This window comes from Manacus candei, unplaced genomic scaffold (genome assembly GCF_025592945.1).
Source record: "Manacus candei isolate 608988 ecotype Guabito, Panama unplaced genomic scaffold, ASM2559294v1 h1tg000126l, whole genome shotgun sequence".
NCBI classification, from domain to species: domain Eukaryota; kingdom Metazoa; phylum Chordata; class Aves; order Passeriformes; family Pipridae; genus Manacus; species Manacus candei.
The window spans coordinates 1034195-1060899 of NW_026138174.1; the positions used below are offsets into that span (position 1 = coordinate 1034195).

General features: G+C 38.9%; 1 protein-coding gene across 1 annotated transcript in view; it reads right to left on the reverse strand.

Moving 5' to 3' along the window:
* PDXK (pyridoxal kinase) overlaps window positions 1-26705 on the reverse strand; it is a 47338-nt gene that overhangs the window by 17006 nt on the left and 3627 nt on the right. Inside the window, exons 2-3 of the mRNA XM_051770908.1 lie at window positions 9323-9377; window positions 2818-2922 (exon numbers count right to left, since the gene is read on the reverse strand). Coding sequence (XP_051626868.1) covers window positions 2818-2922; window positions 9323-9377 — 160 coding nt within the window. The remainder of the gene's footprint in view (window positions 1-2817; window positions 2923-9322; window positions 9378-26705) is intronic.

The window sequence follows — 26705 nt, forward strand, 5'->3', positions numbered from 1 at the left end:
GATAAATGCATTTTTAAAACAAAGGCTTTTTAGTAGTTCATTCAGGAAAAATAGGTGGGAAACAAATTCAGACAACTACAAATATAACCTTAAGAATCCATTTACTAAATATGTTATATATGAATGGCTCATACAATTTCAAAATGCTTGAACATATATAAACAAAGGTCAGGTTAAAAGGAAAAAAATCTTTCCTTTTCATCAAAACAGCAGTCTAATAAGTATTATTTATGATGTAGTAAATATTTTAATTTCCATATACTTTTCTCATACTCTGTTTTAAAGCAATTTTTTAATTATTATTATTAATGTTTGCGCTGATAAAGTCTAGCATACTAATGCAATGGAGTTTTAATTTTGAATATTTTGGAGCAATGGCCAAAGTACCAATAAAATTTCTGTTTTTTAGGCTTAGCAGTGAAAAAAAATGGAAATAAATTTTACTATATTTTAAGGACTTAATCACACTGCTAGCACCACAATATTCTTATTTAATAATTAATTTCTTTATTTTATAGATGTTTCTTAATTTATATATTTATATATTAACTTCATTTGCAGCATTTATAAATTAACAATTTTATTTGAATTTATTTTAGTTCATTCAATACTATTATTTTGAGTCAGGTAGTATCTTCAAACCTTCAGCTTGGAAATGTCCACTCTACTAAAATATTTAAAAGTGCCTTTTGGAGATTTTTTTTTTTTAAACTCACAAAATTAATCAATTCTTAGATGTTGCAGAGAAATGGAAAAAGTTTCCAAGATTTTTGGCCAAAATGCTTTGCCTTACATCTATGAAATGCTGATCATCAGGAAAAAGAGTCAAGCAAAGATTTTTGTTATAGACTGGCTGAAAAAAAAAATACACAGCTTGGTTAACATTATTGACAGAGGTGTTTAAAACAATTACACTGAACTGGAGTTTATCTCTTACCTTGAGTCTTTTACTGTAAATGAAACAAGTATATGAAGATCTACAAATACCAACAGTCACAAAAGTTAACAGTGTTACTCTGTCTAAGTGGCCTAAAGACAATAACTTCCATCCCAGCCAAGATATCTACAGTCACCAGACATACAATTAACAATAAAATCCTGTCCGTTGAGAAATCAACTTGTTTTCAGTGTGTAAATAATCATATCCAGGTTGTTGGAGGTACAAAGTAGTTGTCCACTATAGTGAATGGCTGTTCCTGTTTGAAAAGAAAAATCTGACTTTTGGCCCTGAATTTTAAGTTCAGTCACAGTGCAGCTGCAGAATAAAACACTGGAAGTATTACTGGATATTAAGAAATTACTGACATTTCTACCCATGCCTTCTTTTTGTCCATGCTGAAAATGTCTACAGCAAATAAGATTTTAAAACAAACTTGAACAACACACTGATCCATCTACCCACAAATCCTTTTTTAAAAGGCATGTTAATAAAGATTCCCTTTTTCTCCGAAATTTCTTTTCTTTTGCTGAAGATTTCTGTTTCTCATTCTTCCACTTTTCATCTCTTACATCCATTTTGGCAGTACAAGACTGTGATAGAAAGGGTGTAGAGGTCTCTTCCAAGAGTTGGAAGTAAAATAAAAAAGGAACATTTCAGCTAAAAGAATACTCAAACACTATTTAGAATTTTTGCATACTAGCATCTCCTGAAAATTCCTGCAATACAATGTGTTCTTCCTGGAAATGTCCTCTGAGAGAGTTCTTTCAAGGAAAAAAAGGGTGTTCATCTATTTCTCAATCACAGAGAACTCCTTTATGCCAAAATTAATTTCTTAACCTTAGTTCAATCTACTTTCTATTTAGTCTCCTTTACTTTGGAGATATTCCTTGAAAAAGCCCTGACAATAACTCTTCAGACATGTCATACCCTTCCAGCCAGAATGACTGCTGTGGAGTTATAATCCATACACTTAAAAGTTTCCAATTTTCCCTGTATATAAAGAACTTCCTTACATGTGAAAGCCATGAAATCAATTAAATCTGGTTATATATTTCTGCTTACCTTTAAAAAGTGACTGTTCACTGCTATAAAGAAATGATACTGTAATCTAAACCAGAGGCACAACTCTTACTGAGGTGAAACCTGATCGGTAACCTACTTTTGAGAAGCAGGAATTGAGAAGCAATCTTTAATAAAAACTGCAATTAGAATCTCTCATTTCCAGAAAATGTTTTACAAGAAGTTCTTTTTGCCTGTATTTATAAACACTTTGTACTTAGTGCTAGAAAAGGAAGACACTGCAGGACTGTATTCACTCAGATGACCTACATAGTAACAAGAGCAAAAAATGAAGACATGACAGAGTCAACCCCAAAATCCAACCCTGCTTATACTTTGCTCCATGTCCAAGCACTATGCCTGAAAGATCAAGCAAAAAAATCAAGGACATACAACTGTGTATAAAATCATGCTGCAGTAGCACAGAGTGTCAGTGCTGCAGATTTAGGAGCAAGGGTTAAACTCATGTCTTCCTAACAAATTTTAAAATAATACTCTGACATTCCTCATCCTTTTTTTTCCAGTAGAGGCACTCCCAAAACATTAAGTATGCCTGCACATGACTGGCCTGTACAAGTCTGTAAATTATACAAGGGGATCAATTTACCCACCCAGTTACAACCTGCAGGCTGGAGAGCTCTGGCTGTTCCAAATTAAACAGCACGAGCAGTTGAGACAATAATATACAGGTGAAATTGCAGGAGGAACCAAAGGAGGGAAATTTTAATTGCTTGGTTTGCAATAAGGAGGGATATGGTTTATATTTCTTTAGTTCTGTTTACATCTCGTGAGAACTCCAGGGAACCAGCTCATCTTACCTGTGAGTACATAATCGTAGCGGTTGACCTTGTTCAGCTTCAGTCCTTCATATAGTTCATGAAGCTCATCTGAATTCAACACCTGACCCTTCCAGTGGGCATAACCTGCAAAGCAAATGCCAGATAATTTTTCTCAAGAGCTGGATTTTCTATTTCAGATCACACATTATACACATGCAGGGACCACATCAATTATCAGCATCAAAAAGCATTTCCACCTCTTCTGTAAAATGCTGTTGCCGAATGAAAGCTGCTGTCAGCAGAACAGTTGATGTGCTCAGCTTCTTCTTAGTGCTTCTGTCTCCCTAAGAATGACTACACTGCAATTTGAGACTGTCCATTTACCAGCAAATCAAGCTGAGAACACACAAGCTCCTGCAAGATTTCCCATGGAGCCTTTGCAACTACCCCTTTCCTGTGCGGAGGGTGACAAACATATGTTTTAGGCTTCACTGGAGGAGGGTGTCAGCACAACATATCTTTGTTATTTTATACTATATTAAAAAAGACAAAATTGACAGTTAGATGACAAGCTTAACAGGTTTGTGGATCTGTCCATACCCAGATATGCAGCACTGCTGCACCCCATCAGATGTGGTGCTTGCTGGGACCCGCATGTAACGAATAGACATATAATGTCATCCGACAGATTTTCTTCCCAAAATAGCACAGCTTTAGTACTGAGAATCCTGGAGGAGGAAATGAGTAGCAGAAAGACACTATAAACAGACAAATAATATCCATACACTCTTATCCTTGAATGATCTCGAAGAATTACAAGCCAATATTCTCAGCCGAGAAGCGGATGGAATGTGAAGTTACTTGGGAGAAGCTGAAACAGTGGACCAAGCTTCATGGAAGCCAATTTCAAGGAAAACAAAAATAATTTCCCTTAACAGACTCTAAATATTTATTGAAAAATGTAAATGCACCTTGCACCTTGTTGTCAAAGCCTGCTGCCCATCCAGGTGGCACCAATCCCTTCCCTGTAGGTAAGAATGGAGCTTCCTCCAGGATTTTAGATGAAGCACCCACAGTTTAACTCTTCCAACTTCCATAAAATCAGAGGTTGTTAAAAAGCTTATCTTTTTATTAACTGGAATTAGGAAAAGTGAAATGTTAAAATCATGTATCTTCTTCCATACCACCCTTGTGTGATAACTTCTGCTCTTGCAGTTAGGAAATTCTGTGATAAAAACTGTTGGTTTTGATTATCACTCTAAACTGTGTTATTAGAGTAACTGCCAAAAGGTGCCTGGAGCTTAGTCTAAGCACATTTTTCAGTTTTCCTTCTTATGAATGCAAATACACCCACAGTATGGTGAGCAGATGGATCATTTTGTTCTCCTCAGCTCACAAAGGCCAAGCCTCTAAAACACGACTCGCTGCCAGCTGGCTGGGGGCCTGACTCACATCAGCCACCACCACTCTCTCCCAGGCAAATGCCTCCCACAAAGTCCCTGTGAAGAAATGGACAAAGTGGGGGATTTCCGTGTGTTAGGCCTGTGGTTTCATTGCAAAATACAGTGATATTCAAAACTGCAACAGCCAACACCCAGGCACACCTCTAGTTCTTCAGGCACCCCGAGCGTATGAGGAACCCTTGACTACACCTAACCCCAGTAGCTGGTTAATTAACACATATGCAGATGTTTGTTCTGTCACATCTGCAGTGCCAGAGAGAAATCATCTGTCCTCTCCTCTTCCTTGAATCTCTGTAGCACTGCAAAGCCAGTACAGAGACACAACAGGGTCCTTCCACTGTGGCCATGAATGAAACTGGGTGCACTTTTCACCCAGAAGCAAGATCTGCTGGCAAAAGCGCAGATTTTTGCCTCACATGTGGCCATAAATGTAAATATGATAGATTGCCCAGACAATCCAGATACTCTCAGGAGGCATCCCTACAAATTCACCATTTAACTAAGAGTTCACCTGGCTGTGTCAAGCTGTCTGTACCAAGCTGCCTTAAATACTCAATGCACGGGGTTCATGTCACACTGATCCCTCCACTGAGGGGGAGAAGTAAATATGGAAACACAATATTGGGCAGCAGCCCAGCTTAGCTCAGGAATTGGTAACTCACCCACACGGGGCAGGGACATTGAACTCTGTAGCAATGACTTCCAAAGGTTCTAAAGGAGCCTTTTTACTACGTGGTAAAGTGTAATACGACCTAAAGTCTAATCACACAACAGCCAGAGGAAAAACAAAACCCTAGGGAAGCTCTCAGGGAAGCCCCAGCTATTCAGACAGAAAAAAAAGGTGAATGCCTTCACTGGATCTGCAGAGAACTGTGATTTCACTAGGAACTGAATTATGCTGGAGCAAGAATAAACAAACAAAATCAAAACTGGCAGCAAAATGGAAATCACCCTGAGCCCTTTCCCCAGGTTAATGTCATGTAACATGATGAACAAGGTGCAAACCCTGCATTTATCCTGCTCTCCTCGTGGAATATACAACCAAAAATCAGCTTCTGTAGAGGGACAGAAGAAAAAGCCAGTTACTCATGTTCAAAAAGTGTTTCACTAACTGCAGAATGGATAAGTTGGGGTCTCAGGAAGAGGGACTATCTTGAAAGGGGTCTTCCCTGAGTCTTCCTTGTTTTATGTGCAAAACCACCAAATAATTCCCCTCAGTGCTGGACTGAGAGAACAGAGAACATTGCAAATCATGATCCAGCTCTCCAAAAGACCACTTGGCTCAGACTAACTGCATTAATCTCCCAGATCTGTAAATAATTTTAAACACACAGAAGAGCATAAGCATTCAAATGACTTTATACTCCTTCTGCTTATCTGTGATACGACCTTTTATTGCAATTATGTATTTGGTTTTAGCACATAAGGGAATGAAAAACAGGTAAGATATCCTGACTTATGTCACTTATCCCTCTAAAAGGACATATGTATTCATCAGTCTCCAGGGAAATATCTTGGTTCATCTGTATGAAAAAGAAAAAAAAATAACAAAACCACAACCCAGAGAGGTAGCTAATACTATACCCAAGATGAATTTACACACTTTTTTGTCTTGCCTTCCTCTACTAGTACTTTTTTTCTCCTTTGGAATGTATTTATAATCCTCTTAATTACTTCCAAAAACAAGGAAGAAAGAAAATAAAAGTCCCAAGCATATCAGAAGGGACAAAAAACCCCAACCAAGCAACACAGCAAAACAAAAAATAAGCTACCATTTCGGTACAGCAAGGCGTGTAAGATTTCTTTGTTTTCCAACCCAGAACACTCTGTTCTGAGGTTTGAGTTCCTCCTGTGGTGCTCCCTGCAAAACTATTCCAAGTGGCTTCACTACCCAAGTATTTCACATGGGAAAAAGGAAGAAAGATCTAGTGTTTAAGGCACATGATGGACAGGCAGTCTGGTTGGAATTACAAAATTCACATGTAAACTCCAGCAGACAACCTGGTCTAAACACATGACTAATCTTTAGCTACCAGGAGGCCTTCAACAAAAACAGAAATACTGTACCAAATTCCCCACTGGATTTTTTACAGCTGGGCAGTGTGGGAGTAAAATACTAGCAGTGTCAGGCATGAGTGGAGATCTTTTCTTTTTGCCCCTGCACACACAGGTGTGAGTGACTGCATATGGGTGGCAGACTATGAGGAATCACATCAAGACATAATTATAATTTATCACGTATTAGACCTACCAGCCAACCCAACCACCCACTACACACCCACTAAGTGGAAGTCAAAAGTGCTTAGAAATAAAAAGGAGCAGAAAAAAAACCCCTGGGCTCTTTGTTCCAGAGCAGTTTCAAAGGTAGGATTTGGACAGCAAAGTAAGCATATTATATGCTTGCTGGTAACCTACCAATGAAAAACAAAAATGAAAATCCCTGAGGAATTAAAAATGCACCCCAAAATATCAACAACAGAATTAAAAAAAAAATCTAGATTTTAATTTTTGCACATCAGACAATGAGATGCTTCTGCAAACAGTACAGTAAAATAGAATAAAAAGCACAGTCTTTGTAGGCTGCATGACAGCTTCTTTTATTTGTACATGAAGCACGATGCCATTCAAGTGTGAGTCACTCTAATCACAAAAGATCCTCACGAAGCAACATGACAAACTGTTCTCCCAGGGGGACTGATTTAAAGCACATTTTCCAAATTTCAGGATTATCAGAGACTAAAGAAAGCTGAATTTTCTGAGCAGGAGTCAGCAGAAAGTTGCCCGTGGTAGCTTACTAATTTAAAGACAGGGCAAAAAAAGAGCAATAATGATTCACCCAAGAAAGTCTGTTAGTCATAAATTCTCTCTGCATTTTATCTTTTGCTGCCAGGACCAAGTTTAAAAACAGGAAAAGAAGGAAAGAAAGAACATCATGTCCAGAACCTCACAGACTTTTCTACCTGTGCTCCTCTGGTATGTGGCATTCTTTCAGAAATTACAGTTCACACCTAGATTTTGAAGGAGGAATTTGTCCTTCAGCTTTAATGAGGATGCCAGAAAGGGTTCTCATAAGATTTTGTTTTTATAGGAAAATCAAGTTGCCTTCACCCATTCATCCAGCACACAGTGCTTGTGTATTGCAGCACCCCTCCAGACCCAAGTTCTGCTTCCCAAAGCCATGAGATTGTGTGGCAACCTCTGGGATTTTGTTTTAAACGCATTTTCTAAGACAATCAAGATTACAGGAAAAAAGAAAAAAAGAAATAATGTCACTGCTAAACACCAGGAGTAATTCCTGGTGTTTATATTTTACAGACTTGTGACCTTTGAGACATTTTTGGGTTTAGGATGTTCATTTAGGTCTTCTTTTGGGGGAAGACCCTTCTATTATCCACTACTATCTACTACCCTTCTACTATCTCCACTGTCTGCCAAACCTTGAATGAAACACTGGTAACCTTTCTCCAGCTGTTTCTTTCTTTTCTGTTTTAAGAACCTGCTCATCCTATTGGTAATGTAATTTTCCTACCTTCAGACACATTCAGTTCATGGTCAGTAAAACTTCTTCTAAGCTCTTTTAATGCCCTGTAAAGCTGATTTAATCTTGAAACTGAAAGCCAACAAACAACATGTGCTCATGCACCTTAAGAGCCAAGTTATTTAACATGAAAAAATTGCTTAATTTCTGGAAGATCACAGGAGTTTTACCCAGCTCCCAACACCAAACAACAGAAAATCCCAAACTCCAAACCTAAACACATTAAAGAAATGGAAGTTACACCTAAGTACCTCTGAAAAACATGACAGAACCTTTGTACTGTGCCAAAGGGTACGAGCAAAATAAGCAGCTTTTTGACTGAGCCAAAAAAGGCACCCACCCCCTTGTTTAATTATTACCTCTTTTGTGCCTTTCCTTAACAAGCAGAGATGGCTTTCAAGCTACTTTTGAAACATTAATTTCTTCTTCCCAGGTTGACACTACATTCCTTCCATGATAGGCATCTTATAATCTCTTGAAAGCTGCATGGAGCTCAACACAGTGAGAGAAGACAGAGGCTTCCTTGTCTGCTCTCTGTTCCAAAAATGAGCAGTTTATTAACACACCTGTTCCTGTGAGATACTAGGAAAGTACCTCAACATTTGTGGGGGGTTTTTTTGTTTGGTTGGTTTGTTTTTTTTTTTTTATTATTTTGTGTTTTTTGTTTGTTGTTTTTTTGTTTGTTTGGGTTTTTTCTTTTGTTTGTTTCTTTGTTTGTTTGGGGTTTTTTGTGTGTGTGTGTCAGAAACAAATTTTGCTCTTTTTCAAGATGTTAAAGTCTGGTTTTGCTTCTTAAGACACCTGTGGAATGTCTTTATCTAGAGTAGATCTCCCCTCAAATAATCCATCACCACCAAGACAGTAAATGTGTCTCTTTTGATCCAGAAACAGCAAGTCACTTGGAGCTCCTTTGTGGGTGAAAGGTATTGCTAAAATAAACATAAATTTCATCTTTCTTTCAAAAGGTAAAAGTTCTCTAGCACTCTGAATATTAATAAGTCTGAAAGTATTATTTGAGTGCATCATATAAATAAAATAAAATAAAAATACACCCAAATGTATTAACACCCTTCCTCCCTCCAAATTTTAGGATACTTGCTAGCCATCTGGGTAGGCACACAAAGATAGGAAACATTGAGTCTACCTCAGTATTCTCTGATGTTTGGGTTGGTAATGTGATTATGACTGTCATAGGGCCATAATGCACAGAAAACCATTCTGAAGACTCCCCCATTCACAGGCCTGGCTGTGTAAATGGCCTTATTTGTGTTGTTTCACTGTCTGAGTTAATTAGATTACTACCTAACAAAGAGAAACTCACACTCTGAAGGGCAGATCAGGACACTACCACCTCATATCATGCCCTACTCCCAAATCCAGACTTCAGAGAGACTTTCAGAACATGAAAATTACATTTTCGTGCTATATCTTGAAAATGTGAGTGAAAACAAAAGGCCAATCTCCTCTCCACTGCCATGGGATGAGGTGAGCCACGTGTTGAGCAGAGCTGAGTGACTGTGGAGTAGTATCTGTAAAATTTTACCTGTGTGGTTTGAAAACTGGACAGAGTTCACCGTATCAACTTCAAATCCCAAAACCTGTAATAGAACACAGGGATACTTCTTTTACTAACAGAGCTTCATTAATACGTTACCAGTGTCACAAAACACAAGGAAGTACTCTCAGTTTCCAGTGCATATTTAAAAATCTTGAAAGCTGAGTCAACAAACATGCAACATAAACAAACAGCAAAGTGCTTTACTACAGCAACCAACATGGAACAAAAGTGCCGCTGGCAACAGCACCAGGAAAACAGAGCTCTGGATCCTCAGGCTGGAGTTCATCTGGGGATAAGGATGGATGGGCTGGTCCAGCAGCAATCACTGAAACCCTGAAGAGAACCTTTCTTGGCAAGAAAATATCTCTCAGGTACTAAATTAATGCAAAATATGGAGGGAGGATGCTGTTGGTATTCCAGAAAGCAAATTTTTTATAAAAGGAGGACAGAAGAATCTTAAAGGGAATCAATGCTACAAGCCATACTTGGATGTCACAATCAGTTTCTTAACAGCTGAAAATGAATAGAAAGAAATGCCAGAGAACTTATTTGGGGCATGATTGGGCAGAAAAGGGAGAAAGCTCTTAAAAACACAGAGTAAAAAAGGCCTAAAGCATGTTCCAAAAGCCACCTGGTACCTTGCATTACCAGCAATCCAAATATTAAAATATCCAAGAATTTGCTAATGCAATCAACATTCCTGTTGCCCGAAAATATATGAATATTATTATAAATTATATTATAAAAATAACAGCATTGAATCAGGAGAAAACTAATGAGGATTTTTAACCTCACAATACCTGCTTAATACAGGCATTGCTGGCCAAGCCATTTTTAACTCTCATGGAAGGAATTCTAATGCAAAAGTGACATTAACAGTCTGACGCTGAATATTTGTTTCCACATCCAGCTTTCTCTGAGTAAGAAATCTCTTCAAAAGACGAGCTGCTATGTATGGCTCAGTGAGTCATACTGGGAGATAAAAGGAATGATGCACCACTGTGTATGATCCTCTTTCAGGCAATTTGCTGGGAGGGGTGAGTGAAGAAACAAAGCTTTTTCAGTCACGTTTTTTTCACCGAGACTCACGACTCTCCCTTTTCAGCATGAAGGCAACCCCTTCACACACATTAAAAACCTCTGGGTGTATGTGCCAGACGTCAGGCTTTCCCTGTGCATGTACTTTCTCCGTGATAAGCCCCTTATTCCAATCCTTGTGCTGCTACAAGAAGGATGTATGTGCTGCGACAGATCACTCCTCCCTGCAGGTGCTACACTTCTGTCATTTCACAGCTCAGAGTCCACACAGGTCTTCACAGAATTCTTATTTCAGTATTTAATAAAGGTTTCTGTTCATTCCACCCCAGAAAGCAAATTAATCCTTTGATAATGACAGACAGAATGGAGGGTTGCCTCAACCTGTTCTAGTTCAAATTAACCCCAGCTTCTACTCCTTGCCTAGGTTCTTGTTTTACCTTGGTGGATTTTATTTTAAAGGCCCAGGAATTAAAAGGGGTGAGAACATGACCATACTGTAATGACCTTAACCTTGATGTTTGCACATGCTCTTCAAAGAAATAAATGATAATATGACCTCTAATCAGACTGTCACCCCGTATTCAACTTCCCTCCCCGCAATGAACAGACCTAAGTAGTTCTTACTTCCTTCAAATGTTTTGGTAACAATTGTGAATTAATCCATTTCAGATCACGTCTCTTCAACTATTTAATACCTGACATCACAGAACACACTCACTGTGATTTACTAACTAATCAGGTTCACACAGGGGTTTAGGGAAGGAGAGCAGGCACAGCTGCTGAAGGGAGGGCAGTTCTACAACACAGGTAAGCACTGTCCCAGATGATGGCCACCAAAAAGAGCAGTCCTTCTCTATTCTCTCCACCAGCACTAGCTATCATTTGATTTCTCAACAAGATTTTCTGTAGGATTAGGGACTTTTGGTTTGTTTTGGCCAGTTAATCTGCTTTAACCAGCAGAAGGGAAAATACAAGTGAGGCCACCTCTTCTGCAGACAGCCAGGTGCAAGGTTAGCTTAGCTGTGCACTTGGTACTAAAGAAAATGCTTTGAATAGTTGATGAAAAGCCACAGACAACTCAAATTCTGCAAGGGAGCTGGATATTCTCACTTTTTTTCACTGGTGGAAGATAGGCTAAAAAGCCTTTAAAGGTCTCCAGAACAATCACTGGTGTTAGTTTACTCTGTCACAGTTTCTAATTTGCTCTGAAGTTTTTTTTCTTGAATAAACACATACGACTAAAATCTAACACACCTCATTCAAGCCTCAAAATAAGCCACAGTTACTCCAAAGCATTGCCTTTTATAAAGATTCTTATAAAAACAGAGGATTAAAATATACAAAATGTTATTTAAAAACTATGTACAGTTAAACTCCCTATTTAGTACTACCTTTGAAAGAAGACCAACAGATGTTAAGGCCTAGGCCAGTATAAAGTAGTAGAATAATCAAAAAAAATGTTGAAGTCATGTTAAGCCAGGTCATGCTTGCTACCAGGGAGAAGTTCATTGAAAAGTCTCATGGAATTTAGTCACCAGAAGAAGACCTGAAAACAGGGTATATTGACATGTTGAAAGCAGCTTTTGACAGCAATCACCTCTTCTGGGGCTGCAGAGAAAACTCTTTATTTTGGTTTGTGTAGTTCATTTTAACAACCAGATCATTTATAGTGGATAAGGAAATGTTTTCTCCTTCAATCAATGTTTAAAAACCAGTATTAGTAAATGTCATCCTTGCACAGCTAAAGGATTGCACACATCAGAGAGAGTTTCTGATGATGAATACTTTCCCTGCTTACAAGGGAAGCTGTGTTCAAAAGATGCCTTGTTAAACCTTTTTAATACATGTAATTTAACTCCTTTTAATTCCTGGGGCAGAGCTAACTAAAAGAAGTGATTTTAAGGTTTGGATTTTTTTCCAATTAATTAAGAATTTCTACTCAAACCAGAGGTTAAATAAATCTTTGTTCTAAGTTAACTACCTAATTAGAAATACATGGGGTTTCTTATGTACAGACTTAGAAAACTGAGATAGAGTAAATGTGTTGAATCAGATAAACCATACTAGAAAACTAAGATAGGGTAAATGTATTGAATCAGATAAACAATATATAAAAAAAAGTCAGCCTCTCATATTTGCACACAAAAGAACATATGTCAGAAAATATACGCCTTTGGTTGAATATCAACATTTTTTTCTAATGTCATAAGCCAGTAAAAACCCACATTTTCTTAGGAAAATTACTAGAAAGTAAAAATTCAAAAGAGGACTAAAGTCAATATATATAAAGTTTCTTGCTTGTGTTCCTTGTACTTCTGTGTAAATAAACTGAGAAATTCACCTCGCTTGGATTTTGATTATTTTGCTTATAGCAGAAGTGCCTTCAGAGCATATTTGATCAGTGTCAGGACTGAGCTTACTAAGAAATGCACAATAATACTTGATTTATTGCTTCTCTATACCATCTTGAAATAGTCCACACCCGTGCTACTTCCCCTGCTCCCTACAGCAAGTGTCCTGTGGGGATATTGCTGCCTCTGGTTTTAGAAATGTAGGTGACATCAGACACTCTGCAAGTGTCCAAGGGCTCCAGCTGCCAGGGATGCACATCACCTACACTACAACCATCCCCTGATTTGGATGATCTGGTCTCCTGCAGGCCCTACAGCAGAGAACAATTCCAGGTTTCCACGCTCTCCCCCTCTGCTGTCATTCTGTGTAAGCATCATTAGCCCACAGGACTGCAAATCTTGGGCAAATCTAAAGCCATCACCAGTTTGGGTAAGGATGATAAGAGCTCTTCAAAGGAAAAAGATGACTAAGTTCGTCCCAAATCTCTCAGCCTCCAGTCTAAGTACGTGTCAAACACTGTTCTTCTTAAGACACAAATTAAAATTGCCTATATCACATCATACAGTGACATTTACTGCAATTGAAATCTCAGAGGAAAACGGGCAAATTTAATGTATTTTTTAAGTATCTTCGAGCAAGGAGGCAGAACTGTTAAACTTCTAAAATTAAATCACTAACCATCAAAACTGGAGGAGTCTTGTATTTGGAAGGCATGGCTGGCAGATGTGAATGACACATTTCAGAAAAATATTTGGAAGATTAAATCAAAATACACACACCAGAGCAGAATGCATTAGAAGAAACAGCCAGCATGAAGCACACCTGCCAACATTATGTTTGAGATGAAGTTGGGCTGAGCTCTTCATCACAAATAACTGAAGGAAAGGGACAAACATCATCCAGTTCTTCCCACAGTGCAGACAGTGCTATCCCAGCCTTGTAAAGAGAAGGTGCATCACCTGGGCAGGCACCTGGTCTAGAGAATTATCTGAATGCACCTCTCCAAACTAGTAAATGTTCAAGGGAAAAATCAACACAACAGAAAGGAAGAGACTTCAGAATACGCTGACAACCTCTAAGTGTCGGTTCTTTTTTGAAAACAGGACCAACCAGTTTTATCTAAAAGGACAGAAGAATTTAAACTTAAGCCACAAATAAAAAGCCAAGAAATGGGTCCCCCTTTAGGATTCAAATTTTACATGTGATACCAGTTGTTTTACTAGAAGAACAACCTAATGACCCAGACAGACAGAAAATGTCTTAAGTTGGGCAAGTTACATAAATAGCATGATCTCAGTTAGGGTTCACCTCTAATAATGCAACTCTTTGGACTCTGCCACTGTGTTACCACACTAATTAGAGCTTTGTTTAAAATTTACAGCCTCTCTTCCTTCCAGAAAACATCTCAATATACAAACACTGAAACAAACCAGTAGCTAAGCAATAGAGAAATGAACAGGGAGACTTTGAAGCAAGTGCAACATCTCAAATCCAGTTTTAATGATTGCTAAGCTTTATGTTTATATTTGTGTAATCTACATTATGTACCAATGGTCTCGAGATAAATAAAAGTACTCATTTGTACCTCCTAATACTATTTGGTATCTGATTGTTAACACCACTTGAGACAGAAAACTGTTCACTTCAAAGATTAGCTCTGCCTTAGGGTAAATATTAATATAAATTCTCATTTAATAATTTTGTTTACTTTGAGAAATGTGAAAAGCTATTATTGAACTGCTCCTGTTTAACATTTGTATTGCAGCTTTACTATGCTCCTGCAGGGGAAAAAAGGTAAATTTTCAAAAGTATCACACACTTTATAGTACTCAAGAAATTCTTTTTCCTTGCTTGGATGCAGTTTAGGGAGGTGTCAAAGGGGGGAAAGGTGTTTGGGGTTTTTTTTAGAAAAATAACCAAATAAGTATCTTATATCTCCTAAGTGTGTGAGAAAAACTGTCACTGTGATTACATGAATTTCTGAACTGAACTTTTATTGGTTTCCTGGGTACTAAACATTAGAAACAAACAAAAATTCGGCTGCCATTGCATTATCTGTACATATGTAGAGAAAAGAGGTTTAGAGGGGGCTGAGAGAGATGCTATGGAATTACTGTCCTTGCAGGTTTTCAAGACCCATGAGGACAAAGCCCTGAGCAGCCTGAGCTGAACTTAGTGCTGCCCAATCTTTGAGCCAAAAGCTGGACTGGGACTTCAGGAGGTCCCCTCCAGCCTGGGTCACCCCATCATCAGTGATACCATGACATACATAAAGCTCAACTTTACCCACTGAAGATTTCCACGTGTAAAATCACACAAAATATCACCACCTGTGGCACCCTAAAGTTGTGGTTCTAAGGTTAAATCCCGGTGGCAGGGTATGTTTACACTATTAACTATGCCAGCTTTGACAGTAAAGATAATAAGTCCTTTGCTCTTAAATGACCAGTGGACCGATTTAAACGGAATGTTTTAATTTGTATTTAATTTAGGCAACCTTAGAGAACAATGACCTCGTTCTGCAAGAATGAAATTCAATTAAAAACACCTCTCCATTCTACAACATGGCCTGTACATATTGCCCTCTCTGGGCACTGGCTTTGTGCCTCCAGCGGCATTTTCATTTTAAGGTTTGAAACTAAAACCACAAAGCAGTACTGCAGCTTAGGTTAGAGGAAAAATCTGGAAGAAGTAAAAGGCAGAGTGGAAAAAAAAAGGCAATGTAAGGAAACAAAAAGGTGGTATAAAACCAGACTGTGTAAACTATATACACGTTTCTTCCATAGTATTTATGTTCCTGATACATGTTCACAGGTTGCTATCTATATTTCATGGAATAAAGCCAAGACCTCCATCCAAACCCTCCAGTTCCTTCAAAGTTCTTAATTTTAGAAAATGTTAGCTTTACCATACCAGAACACATCAAAAACAATTTTCTGAGCTGAGTCCACAAAGTAGATCACAAATCCATAGAAAGTATCAGAGGCTGAAGCTGGAAATCAAGCTCAGCCAGTCTTTCATATAAATTCTTTTATTGTGAACACAAGGTACCTTCTTTCCTGTATGCATAATTAGAACTTCACATTCAGATCTGAGCTACAAATGTCCCACAGGTGAAAATCTTGCTATATCATTTGTTTGTTTGCATGTCTAAAAGGTAGATTTATCTCCAAGGGAAAAGCAGTTTGACAAGAAAAGGGCACTGTCTAAGAAGGAAAAAGATTCTGCTAACCAGGAGAAGAAAACTTTTGAGATTCCACTTTTGGAAGGAGGATTTGACCGTCATGCATCTCACTCTTCCTGAAATAAATGCAGCCTTGTATTATAACACTTCTTCGTATTTCTTCTGTTTTGTAGCAAGATACTCACTTTGTAAGTAAAATTTTCATGGAAAAAGGATGACTCTGTTTCTAATTAACATTCAGATATGAGCCATCCAAGCCAGGATGAATGTGGAACCATGAATGAACCATGTCCTGTCCTTTGTGCCAACAGATGGTAACAGACTGACGAGTTAGAGCAAAGTAGCAGTAAATATTTAAAAAACCAAGAAGGTTAAGTGAAACAAGTGAATCAAAACCACCCAGACAGACCTTAAAAAGTCAACACAGTGAATTCTGTGCAGAATCCAAAACAAGGATTCAGGTATGTAAACTCAACTGTGCTACTGATTTGTTTTCCTTTATTGGGCAAGATCAACATGCAAATATATTTTCAGAAACAACCATTAATTTCAGCTGCTTTCCTTCTCCGTTACTAAACTGTTATGCATGGGAATGGTTCATGAAGTCAGGAAATCCAGGCAGATTAGAAGTGATAGTCAGGCTTATCTTTATTGCAACTTGCTCAGATGCTGACGTACACCCCACTGAAACCTCCCTCTGAACTCTAGAGTGAATCCCTCTACAGACAAATACATCCTTCAGGAGAGCATGAGCAGCAAAGAACCATGACAGATATTAGGATGTTGTTTTAAATCAGTTCTAAAAGACTATACTACCCTCAAACCTTTTCAGTGTATGCATTTCATTCTCCTGGTAAAAACAAGCAGTTATGCTATGGAAAGATTTCTCACAGAGCTGCACTCGTGATCAAGATATGGAAGTTCTAAAGCACAAGGATCACAGAGTGGGTCAGACTGAAAGGGACCACAGTGGGTCATCTGGTCCCACCTCCCTGCTCATGCAGGGTCATCCCAGAGCACATGGCACAGGATTGTGTCCAGAGGGTTCTGGAATATCTCCAGTGAGGGAGACTCCACACCCTCTCTGGACAATCTGTTCAGTGCTCGGTCACTGCACAGCAAAGTTCTTCCTCCTGTCCAGGTGTAACTTCCTGGGCATCAATTCCTGCCTGTTCCTCTTGTCCCATTGCTGAGAAGAGCCTGGTCCATCCTCTGCCCCCTCCCTGCAGACCCTACAGACCTGGGGGAGGTCCCCTCTCAGTGTCTCCTCTGGAGGCTGAACAGCCCCAGCTCCCTCAGCCTTTCCTCGTAAGAGAGGTGCTCCAGTCCCTCAAACATCTTGTGAAGTTGTGTTTAATTTTCAAATATGGCAGCACATGACAAGCCACAAGGCTCTACAGAAAGAAAAAAAAGTCCTCAGTTTCGAGAGTCAGTCAAATTTTCCAAGCAGCAAGGAAGTGCTTTGATTTGTGTCACTTAAAGCACACAGCAGCATTTTAAAAAATAAATGAGTACTTAAGAGCAAACCCTGCATCTCAAATATATACACGCAAAATACAAATATATCCCCTCACACCATTTTTTTATGTGAGGTTTATCCCAACAAATATCCTATGATTGTCAATTTTAATTAATGAATACTTAATAATTGCTTAATCGGAGTCTTATTCCTCTGCCTCCACAAATACAATTAACATTAGTAAATTCAGCAACAAGGTGCACTGGCATAATGCACTTGAACAAACACATCTGGGGGAAAAAACAGAAGTTAATAGTAGACAGGCAAACTAACAGAGAGGGATTGGTGCCCCATGCAAGGGGAAAGCATCTAAAAATATCAACCAGCAGCTCACCAGGACCACAAAGTCTGTACTGAAAGCAAAACAGGCTGGCTCAGGGCTGCAAAGGCACATCTGGTTAACTCCAGAGGGCCTTATCTGAGAGGTTGTGATGGCAACACAAAACCAGTCGAAGGCTTGAAGAGTCCCACTACATGATCCTGTATTTTCTTCAGAGGACCTCCCTCCTCATCCACATTTAGATCACAGCTGGCTTTATTGCTATTAACAGGACACACATATGGTAGGCCCTACATCAACTAGAAAATTACTCTTATAGCAACGTAACACGGACAGATGCCTCAGTCAGAGTACAAATTTTTATAGCACAAAGACATATATAAACCAAAGGGGTTACAGATAATAAATCAGACACAATTTATGAGGCATTTTCAAGAAATCTTGTGGTAAGACCCAAAATTGCTGACTCTGAGCAGAGCGTGTATACAATTCACAAACTGAATAAGCTGGAATTCCTGTATTTGTCTAAAAAAATAACTGTATCACATAAATCAAACTCATTCTATTCCTTCCAATTTTATATATATATATTAAACCCAAGCTTAATTGAAAATCATTAACAGAATTAACTTTACTGCCACTGTTAAAATTACCCTATCAAAAGAGGTGATTGAGTTTTGGGGGGTTTTTTTGCTAGGTAATAGCAGTAATACTTTCCAATAAGGAAGTCTCCATGTCAGGCCATGAATGTATCCATTGTATTACAAGCTGTTTGCATTAATGTACTACAATTTGGAACTTTATCTCATCACTATAGTTCCAGTGAACACCACTGCTCCACTGTATTCCTCTGGACACGACAAAGAAACATATTTCAAAAGGCTGAATTTCTGTAATCAAACTAATTTGGAATGGGAGAAAAATTTCCCAGTTGCAGCTTGCACTTCTCACCGTGTGCCAGCTCTTTCACTTTAATTGCAACTCCTTCCATTTGCTGCTGAACTGAAAAACATACATTGTACTGGGTGCAGAAAATTAGAACACAAATTCAATTTGAGAAAAAGGAACTTGGGAAAAAGAAAAGGCATGTCCTGACAATTAGTGAAGCAGGCATAATTGCTGGCGTGGGTTGATAAACTGAACTGAAACTGCTATTGACTAACCCAATCTCTTTTTTCTCTTTCTGAGCTTTTAATAAACCATACCAAGTAGCTAAAGAGAACTGAGTATACATAATACAGCTGTATCTTAGTGCAGCATTTGACAAGGCACTGCAAAGAAAAATCATTAAGATATTGGGGATATTGTGCCAGGATAAAAATACTGGAGCAAATAAACTAGGAATGGGGATGCTGGACATACTGTTGGTGATTCATTAATCCAGAGTCAGGTACCAAACAGACCACTTCAAATTCTGAGGTTAGAAATAGACAATTACAAAGCATACAATAAAATCATACACCAGATGACCTTGAGAAAAGGGCATCACAGTGTAAGAAGGATATTAAGCTATTAGAGAGCGTCAAAAGGAGGGCTATGAGGATGGTGAAGGGTCTGGAGGGTAAGCCTGTAAGGAGCAGCTGAGGGAACTGGGGTTGTTCAGCCCTGAGGAGACTGAGGGGAGACCTTACTGCAGTTACACCTTCCTCGGGAGGGGAAGAGGAGAGGCAGGCACTGAGCTCTGCTCTGTGAGGACCAGGGACAGGACACAAGGGAATAGCCTGAAGTTGCCTCAGGGGGGTTTAGGTTGGATATTACAGAAAGGTTCTTCACCTAGAGGGTGACTGGGCACTGGAACAGGCTCCCCAGGGAACTGGTCCCAGCCCCAGGCCTGACAGAGCTCAAGAAGAGTTTGGACAATACTCTCAGGCATATGGTGGGATTCTTGGGATGTCCTGTGCAGGGCCAGGAGTTGGACTTTGACAATGCTTCCAACTCAGGATATTCTACGATTTTACATGAGAAGAAGCCAAGTGGGGAGGAGACTGGGGTGTTTCATACATGCTGCAGCCACATTGCTTTGATGCTTCTTTGTTCCTCCAGGGCCAGTTCTCAGGCCCCAAACCAACTAGTCCCAAATCAGCAAAACCAGGACAAGATGATCACCTCAGGTAGCGTAATGCCTGTTTCTTGAGTGACATTCCCTTTTCATCTTTGATCAACCCCATACCCATTTTCAGGATTTCCAAGCTGGATTCAGCACTAGACACCACAGAGGACATATTAAAGACTGAAGCAGAAAACAAGTGCCTCTCTCTTCTGTCAGAGCAGACTGCAATTTTTGTCAAAGTGCTCTGGCAAAATTGGGACTCACGGAGAATTTGCAGATGGGCTGATCTAGCTGTAATGTCGTGACCATCTGAACAGAAAAAACTAGAACAGCCTGAGACTGCAGTGAATATGTTCTCAAATAGTTTATTTCTTGACTTTTCTGAAAAGGCTTGCAATTTAAGTACTTATCTGAAAAATAATCAGGTCAAATTCAAGATTATCCGAGAGTGCCTTAAAGATGCTCTTCCAAATAAGCTTTGGAGACAGAGGAATGTTTCAGAGCCCATACCACCAGGTCACTCAGTTTTACTTTGCACCTGGGCAGTCTGATTGGTATGCACTGCTAACCATTTAATGCAAACTAAGAAGATGACATAAAGTATATGTGTTTATCAAAATTCCCTCTAAGCCATTTTGTTCAGCACTAAGAAATTCCTTGTTTTTCCACAGGCTACTCAAACAAACCGCCTCTTGTGCCTGCAAGACACACATGCTCTTCCAGCATTATTCCCTGCACCACAACAGTTTTGTTCAGGAGAGACCCGACTGTAGAGTCAAAAGATTTGTGGTATAGCTGCTCTATTGACCTTCCTATGGGCAGGAGGCCATTCCTGCCATCTGGGGTGGGATCAAGTGATGGATCTGCAGGACACCAATTTAGGAAGACTAAGGCGAGTGAAAGACAAGGAGTAACAGCTTCTGCTTCCCCCTTCACTCTTCCCACTAAAGGACAAACATAAAACCAGGAGAATGAGGTGGTGCTGTGGGAGTCTGTCTGCCTTCCACCTAGGAAATACACTTTTGCTGTCAGGCAAAAGTGACTTCAGACACTGATTTCAGATGGAGAAGTTGCAGTTCACAAATTCTTCTGAAGAGTTATAAAATCTGCAGGCTCGCCACGGATTTCAGATTCGTCATCTTCATGTTTCTTCCTTCTACACTTGGATGTAATTTGACAAAAACACCATACTGTCACTGCAAACTCTGCCAGCTGGAATCCTACAGTGCTACATGAGGAAGTTTACAAACACTGATTAGAAGAGGCAGACATAGCAGCGATAGGTCCAACAGGCATGGAATTAATCTACTTTTATTTTAGTGAATGAAATGGGGGGCAGGATCCCACAACACATTCTTTTCCTCTGATTTTTATTTTACTTTTAGTCCTGCTGTTCATATTGTGGCTAGATAGGTCCCTCTAACCACCAGTTCATTAGCAAGATGTGGCAGGAACGTTTTGTACATCTCAGGTGGAGTCATCCTACAGGAGAGAGATTTGTTTTATCCAGCACATGGGCTTTATTTGGACTTCTTAGGTAGACTATTGAATAGATTCCACTCTGCTACCAATGGTAAACTGTACAATAACAGATACTTGTAAAAACAGAAACAGGTCCCTGAAAGAGGTGACACATTATGTAAAGATCACAACAAGGCCACCACAGGGAAAGAATGAAGCTTCTAGAGAACACATAGATGTCTCACCAATTCCTTCAGAATAAGCAGATGTCTTAGATAACAGCACACTTTGAGGAATGATTTCTTCAGCAGGTGCCAGGTGCAGGAGCCTGAGGCTTGCTCCTGGTCTGGCACCTCAGTCGTGCCAAAAGAGCTGTGTGTGGGGCTGTACTAGGGAACTGGGTGAGGAAACCAGCTCCCAAAATAAACACACATTTTCTCCTTTTCTCTCTTTGTCAAGTCCTTAATAAACCTGGAATGCTTCTCAGAGCCATTTACCACATGGCCTCACAAAATGACTTTCCTTGGAGCATGGAAGTGGACACAAAACAGTGCAGGTGGAAGGACCAGCTGTCAGTGGTAAGGACAGAGCAAGTGTTTCTCAATCTGGCATCTCCACTGAAACCAGCAGATTGTTAAACTGCACCCCAGAGCACAGGAGACAATATAAAACTTCTCAAATTTAAAAACTAAGTTTAAACAAGCATTGTTTTGGTTGTTGCATGACTGAGTAGAGGCACAATGTTACTGCCATTAACTACAGTGAGAACAGAAACAACTGCCCCCAAAATAAAGCTACAGGCGGTATTTATCTACAAAAGGAATGAGCTGTGACACAGGTTGTAGCTTGTGCTGGTCCACAAACAGAAAAAACAAACAACTACTCTGCTGCAGGAAATACTGTCCCTGCTGGCCTCAGTTTTAATTGTTTTTTAAACTTGTTTTTTCATCTTTAGCTACTCAGAATGTCTGATGGTTTCCACACGTAATGTGGTGCCCAGTCCTGTGAGACAGGGGCTGTATCCTGCCAAAACACTGAAAATAACCACAGTGAAGAGCTAGGTGGATGGAAAAATGGGTTTTCCATCAGCCTAACGGTGCTTAGTAGTACTCATCACCCAAAGCAAATACCACAAACAGATTTATAAAAAATATGTATATTTAAATTTATTAGATTTAGGCTCAACTTTACTAAATACATGACCAGAAGCTCTGGTGTATAATTCTTCAAAAACAGTATCAAATTTTGAGAATTTAGCCAACATTTTTTTTCTGTTATAACTTCTTTTTGCTTAGAGAAGATGGGGACAGAATTACCATGTATAGCAGACATGATGAAACATGGTAGAATTCAGGAAGATATCAAGTAATTTAGTGTTAACAATAAAGCAGAGAACTATTAAGGGGAGTATGAAAGATAACACACTTGGCTTTATGGGCTGTCAATCTGGCAAGAGAAAAAATGTTGCTGTATTCACTGTGGGATAGACCAGAACTTCACTTCCTTGGCAGTTTCCAGTAAGATGACCCAATGAATGCTGTTCCTGAAGACTTGTCACGGATTGCTCCCTTCAACTCATTAATGTCATTGATAGCTGTGTCATCCTTGCTTCACATTTACACACACATCCTCTTCTGGGAGGTAAAACGTGACTGGACCCCTCAGTGGAGAGAACTGGAACAGCTGTGATCAGACTGGAAAGGTTCTTCAGGTCAGGAAAACCACTTACTGCTGTTTTTGGGAACCACTGCCTCCACAGATCAGAAAGCAGCTCTCTCCAGCTTTTGCTTTGCCACAGGGGAGAGACTTTCCATTTTCCAGTGTGTGCTCCAGCACCCCCTCAATCCCACACATCCAGCTGGCAAGAGGTGCTCTGCATTCCCAAGACAGCCAAGTTAAATCACCATGGAAGGATTTCTACTCGGCCCAAACTAGTCCATATGCTCAAAATTTACAGAGGATGACAGAGGGTGAAGCGAGGTTTGTTTTGTTTTTAAATGAACCACCTAAAAGGTTTTGGCATCGCAGTTCTCTCACCTGTTCTATGGATAATTGTTCCAGATGTTAAGGGAACTGGAGCTCAGAGGTGTCATGGATGAATTAGTACCAAAAAATTCCAGTTCTCAACAAAGGCTTGAAAAAATTTCAGGTAGTTCAGCCCAGTAATATTTTTTTAGCTACAGCACAACACGATGAACTAGTCTGGCTTCTGCTGGGGCTCATATTATCTATCAACACAGACCTCCTTGGCATGTTTCAACCATTGTGCTCATCATTTTTTCTCCCCTGTATATATTACTGTGGAGCTGCACACTCTATCACATATAGTAATTTCAGAAGAATGGACATTTTATGTTCCAGGACTAATGTCCAGCTCCTCACATTAATTTGCTTCACCAACTCCAGCCTGTTTTCCATACAACACAAGCAACTCAAGTGGAACTTCCACTTGCATGTTTTCAGCCTAAAGAGGCTAAAAATACCTGCCTGGTATGTGTTCAGTCAGCCATGGATAATGCTGTATCCCTTATCTAAAATGACTAAATATGCTTTTCAAGGAAGGGTGACCATCATTTTTTGGATATATATAGAAAAAGTGAAAAGTAAAAAACAACATTTGACTTAAAGGGAGATTTTGGAGAACTATCAGTGGCTTTGTCTGTCCCCTATTTTTCTCAGGTGTACCTTTGCACAATCCTCATATATGTAATTAAAGACGCATTTTATTATTTCAAATTATGCTTTTATTTTTAATACATTTTAGTACATATTAATATGAAATTCACTTGCAGCTTTTTTTCCCCAAAAAATCTGATCCCTATTGTCTCTTTTATCTCTCCTTGTTTGTTAATAGACAAAAAAAATATTCTCCCAACTGGAGAATATCTCATCTGGAGCAGAAAAAAAAATCTAAGACTTAAAGATAGAAAATAAGGCCATTCCTAATATGAAAATGCCTTAAGCAAGTAAACACTTGCTACTGAGTCTCTGAGTACATTATATTCTCCACACAAACAGTGCAAATCCACCTTTAGGCAAGGTTTTCCAGTCTTTTAATAAGATTTGCAATTTCTTGACAACTCATTTTTTTCCCCCAAAGACAGTGGGTGAATCAGGGTAAAGCATTTTTGCTTGCTCTGAAATCAAATATTTGCACATACCTCTAGACACCAAATGGAATACTCCTTAATCTTTTCACTTTGCTGTGTTATGGTAGACAAAAAGACTACATTTGTGTCAAAAAAAAAGCACTACTCTGTGTTCACTACATGTCACTACACACTCTCCAGTGTAACTATCACGTCAAGTAGCACCATATGCATCTGTACAGCTCAAATTTTCACAATGTACTATGAAAAAGTTAGCAAATGATCATAATCATCAACCACTGTAAACATTGATCATCACCTTTTTAAAAAGCCCAAAATGCCAACTGGTCAACTGGCCCCATACACACTGCCAAGTAACTTTTAATGCATCTTAAGATGCTTTTTGCAGCTCTTCAACTGTTCTATACAATCAGCATTTCTGTATTTTCATGACTGCATTTTTTGTATTTTCATGACAAAGGCTTATTTAACAAGTTGCCACTACCAAGTGACTTGAAGGAACAGTTATGAATCCTACAGTCACACACTCAGACTTGACCTTGGATGAGGATGGTTCAGTCAGTCTGGCTCTCTGTTTATTAGAGACTCTGCTCAGTCATTCAGAGTCCACAGCACATCTGCAGTCCCAGCTGCACATCTTTTAGGCAGGTTGAAATTACTCTAATTTTTCAAACTGATTATTTTGCATTAGTAGCTGAAAAGATTCCATTAAAAGTTCGAAGAGAAATTTGAGGCCTCTTTTAGTTTAGAGTTCTGCACAAACATAAACTCCTACTATTACATAAAAGTGAGACCTCAGAAGCCTCAGTCTCGTCTGTCTCCAAGCAATATTAAGGGCTGAAAGCAACACACACCCCCTTTCTTTTTTTTTTAATTGTCTTTTGAGGAATAATCTACTTTCTTGTCCTCAGTCCTATCCCACTTGCCTTGGCTTCCAGCTTCCCATGCAGGTGGAAAGTCCATCTCCTCCAATCTTCTCAGAGAAGTTCCAAGTTCTCACCTGAGCTCGTAGACAGCCAGAGCCATCCTTCCTTCATAGGTGGGTTAATCTGGACAAACACTTCTGGAAAGTTCTGGTAAAGCCTTTCCCTAGAAATCCAGACTGCCAGGTGGAGAACCACCTTGTAAGGACCTTCTGGATTACAAGTCTTTTTTGGGACTTCACCTCGAGCAAGGTATTCACTGGTATTCATTTTGTAGCTACATGTACTGACATCCACATAATAAGTAAATGCTATTTATACAGCTATGAACAAACCTTCCCAGAGGGGTCCTGATTTTTTTTTTAATGTTTTTGTTTGGGTGGGGTTTTGTTTTGTTTTGTTTTAATTCATCCACCCCTTATTTACCTTTCCTAAAAGAACAAAAACAAAGGTAAGGAAAAAAACCATGCTTCTGCAAGCTTCATTTGAAGTTCGATTTTAGAGCAATAATTCCTGTTTCAGATATGTAATTTAGGACAATCTTTGGCTATTACAAAGAGAAAATACATTCTTTTATCTTTGTATTTACTTTTTGTTTAAGGTTAGGCTTTTTCAGCCTTTGATCTGTAACAAAAATAAGGGCTACCCAGTAGGAGCATTTCTTATTGTTACTCTGAAAAGACTTTTGATTGATTCATCCTTCTTCTGACTCATGTTATTAACACAATAGAAGCTGGGTTTGAAAAACAGAAAAAGCAATCATTTTGTTTAAGAGATACACTTTATCTTTCTGCAAAATACTTAATCCATTTTACTACTCTGTTCAACAAAATAAATTTAAAAAAATCTTAGAACTTTTTTGCGAAGGCAGCAGATGATTAGCAAAGATCTACTGATACTGGTTTTGCTCTCAGCATATGAAAGTAAATTATAATCTCTTGGCTGGATAGTGCAGTTCAAGACTATCTGTAAATATCAAAGAAATTATAGTCTGAGCTGACCTAAGTCGTTTTCCCATGTTTTATTTTACAATTAAGAAAGAGATAAAAATGTAGACTTAAGGTTTTCTTTGGAGAAGATAATTACTGAGAACTAGCCTAAGACTGAGATTCATCTGCCCTTATTAATACCCGGACAACTATTTCCATTTAGCAGGTAAAAAAATATTCAAAATAAAATAAAATAATTTAACAGATTTCAAAAGGTCATTTTATCCTGTATTGTAGAAACTGTTTATGGTGTTGTTCTACAGTTCAGAACAGGTAATTTCACTCTCCAGACCCAAATAGTTGAGGGTATTTGTCCATGCTTTTAGCTCCATCTTCAAGGTAATCAGATATAAAAGGAAGTCAAGATTTAAATACTCAAAACAGAGACATGGTTTTCTCAAATTCTGAGTGTTAAGGCAAACAAAAAAAAAAAAAATCAACAAAACATATTCATGTTCCATT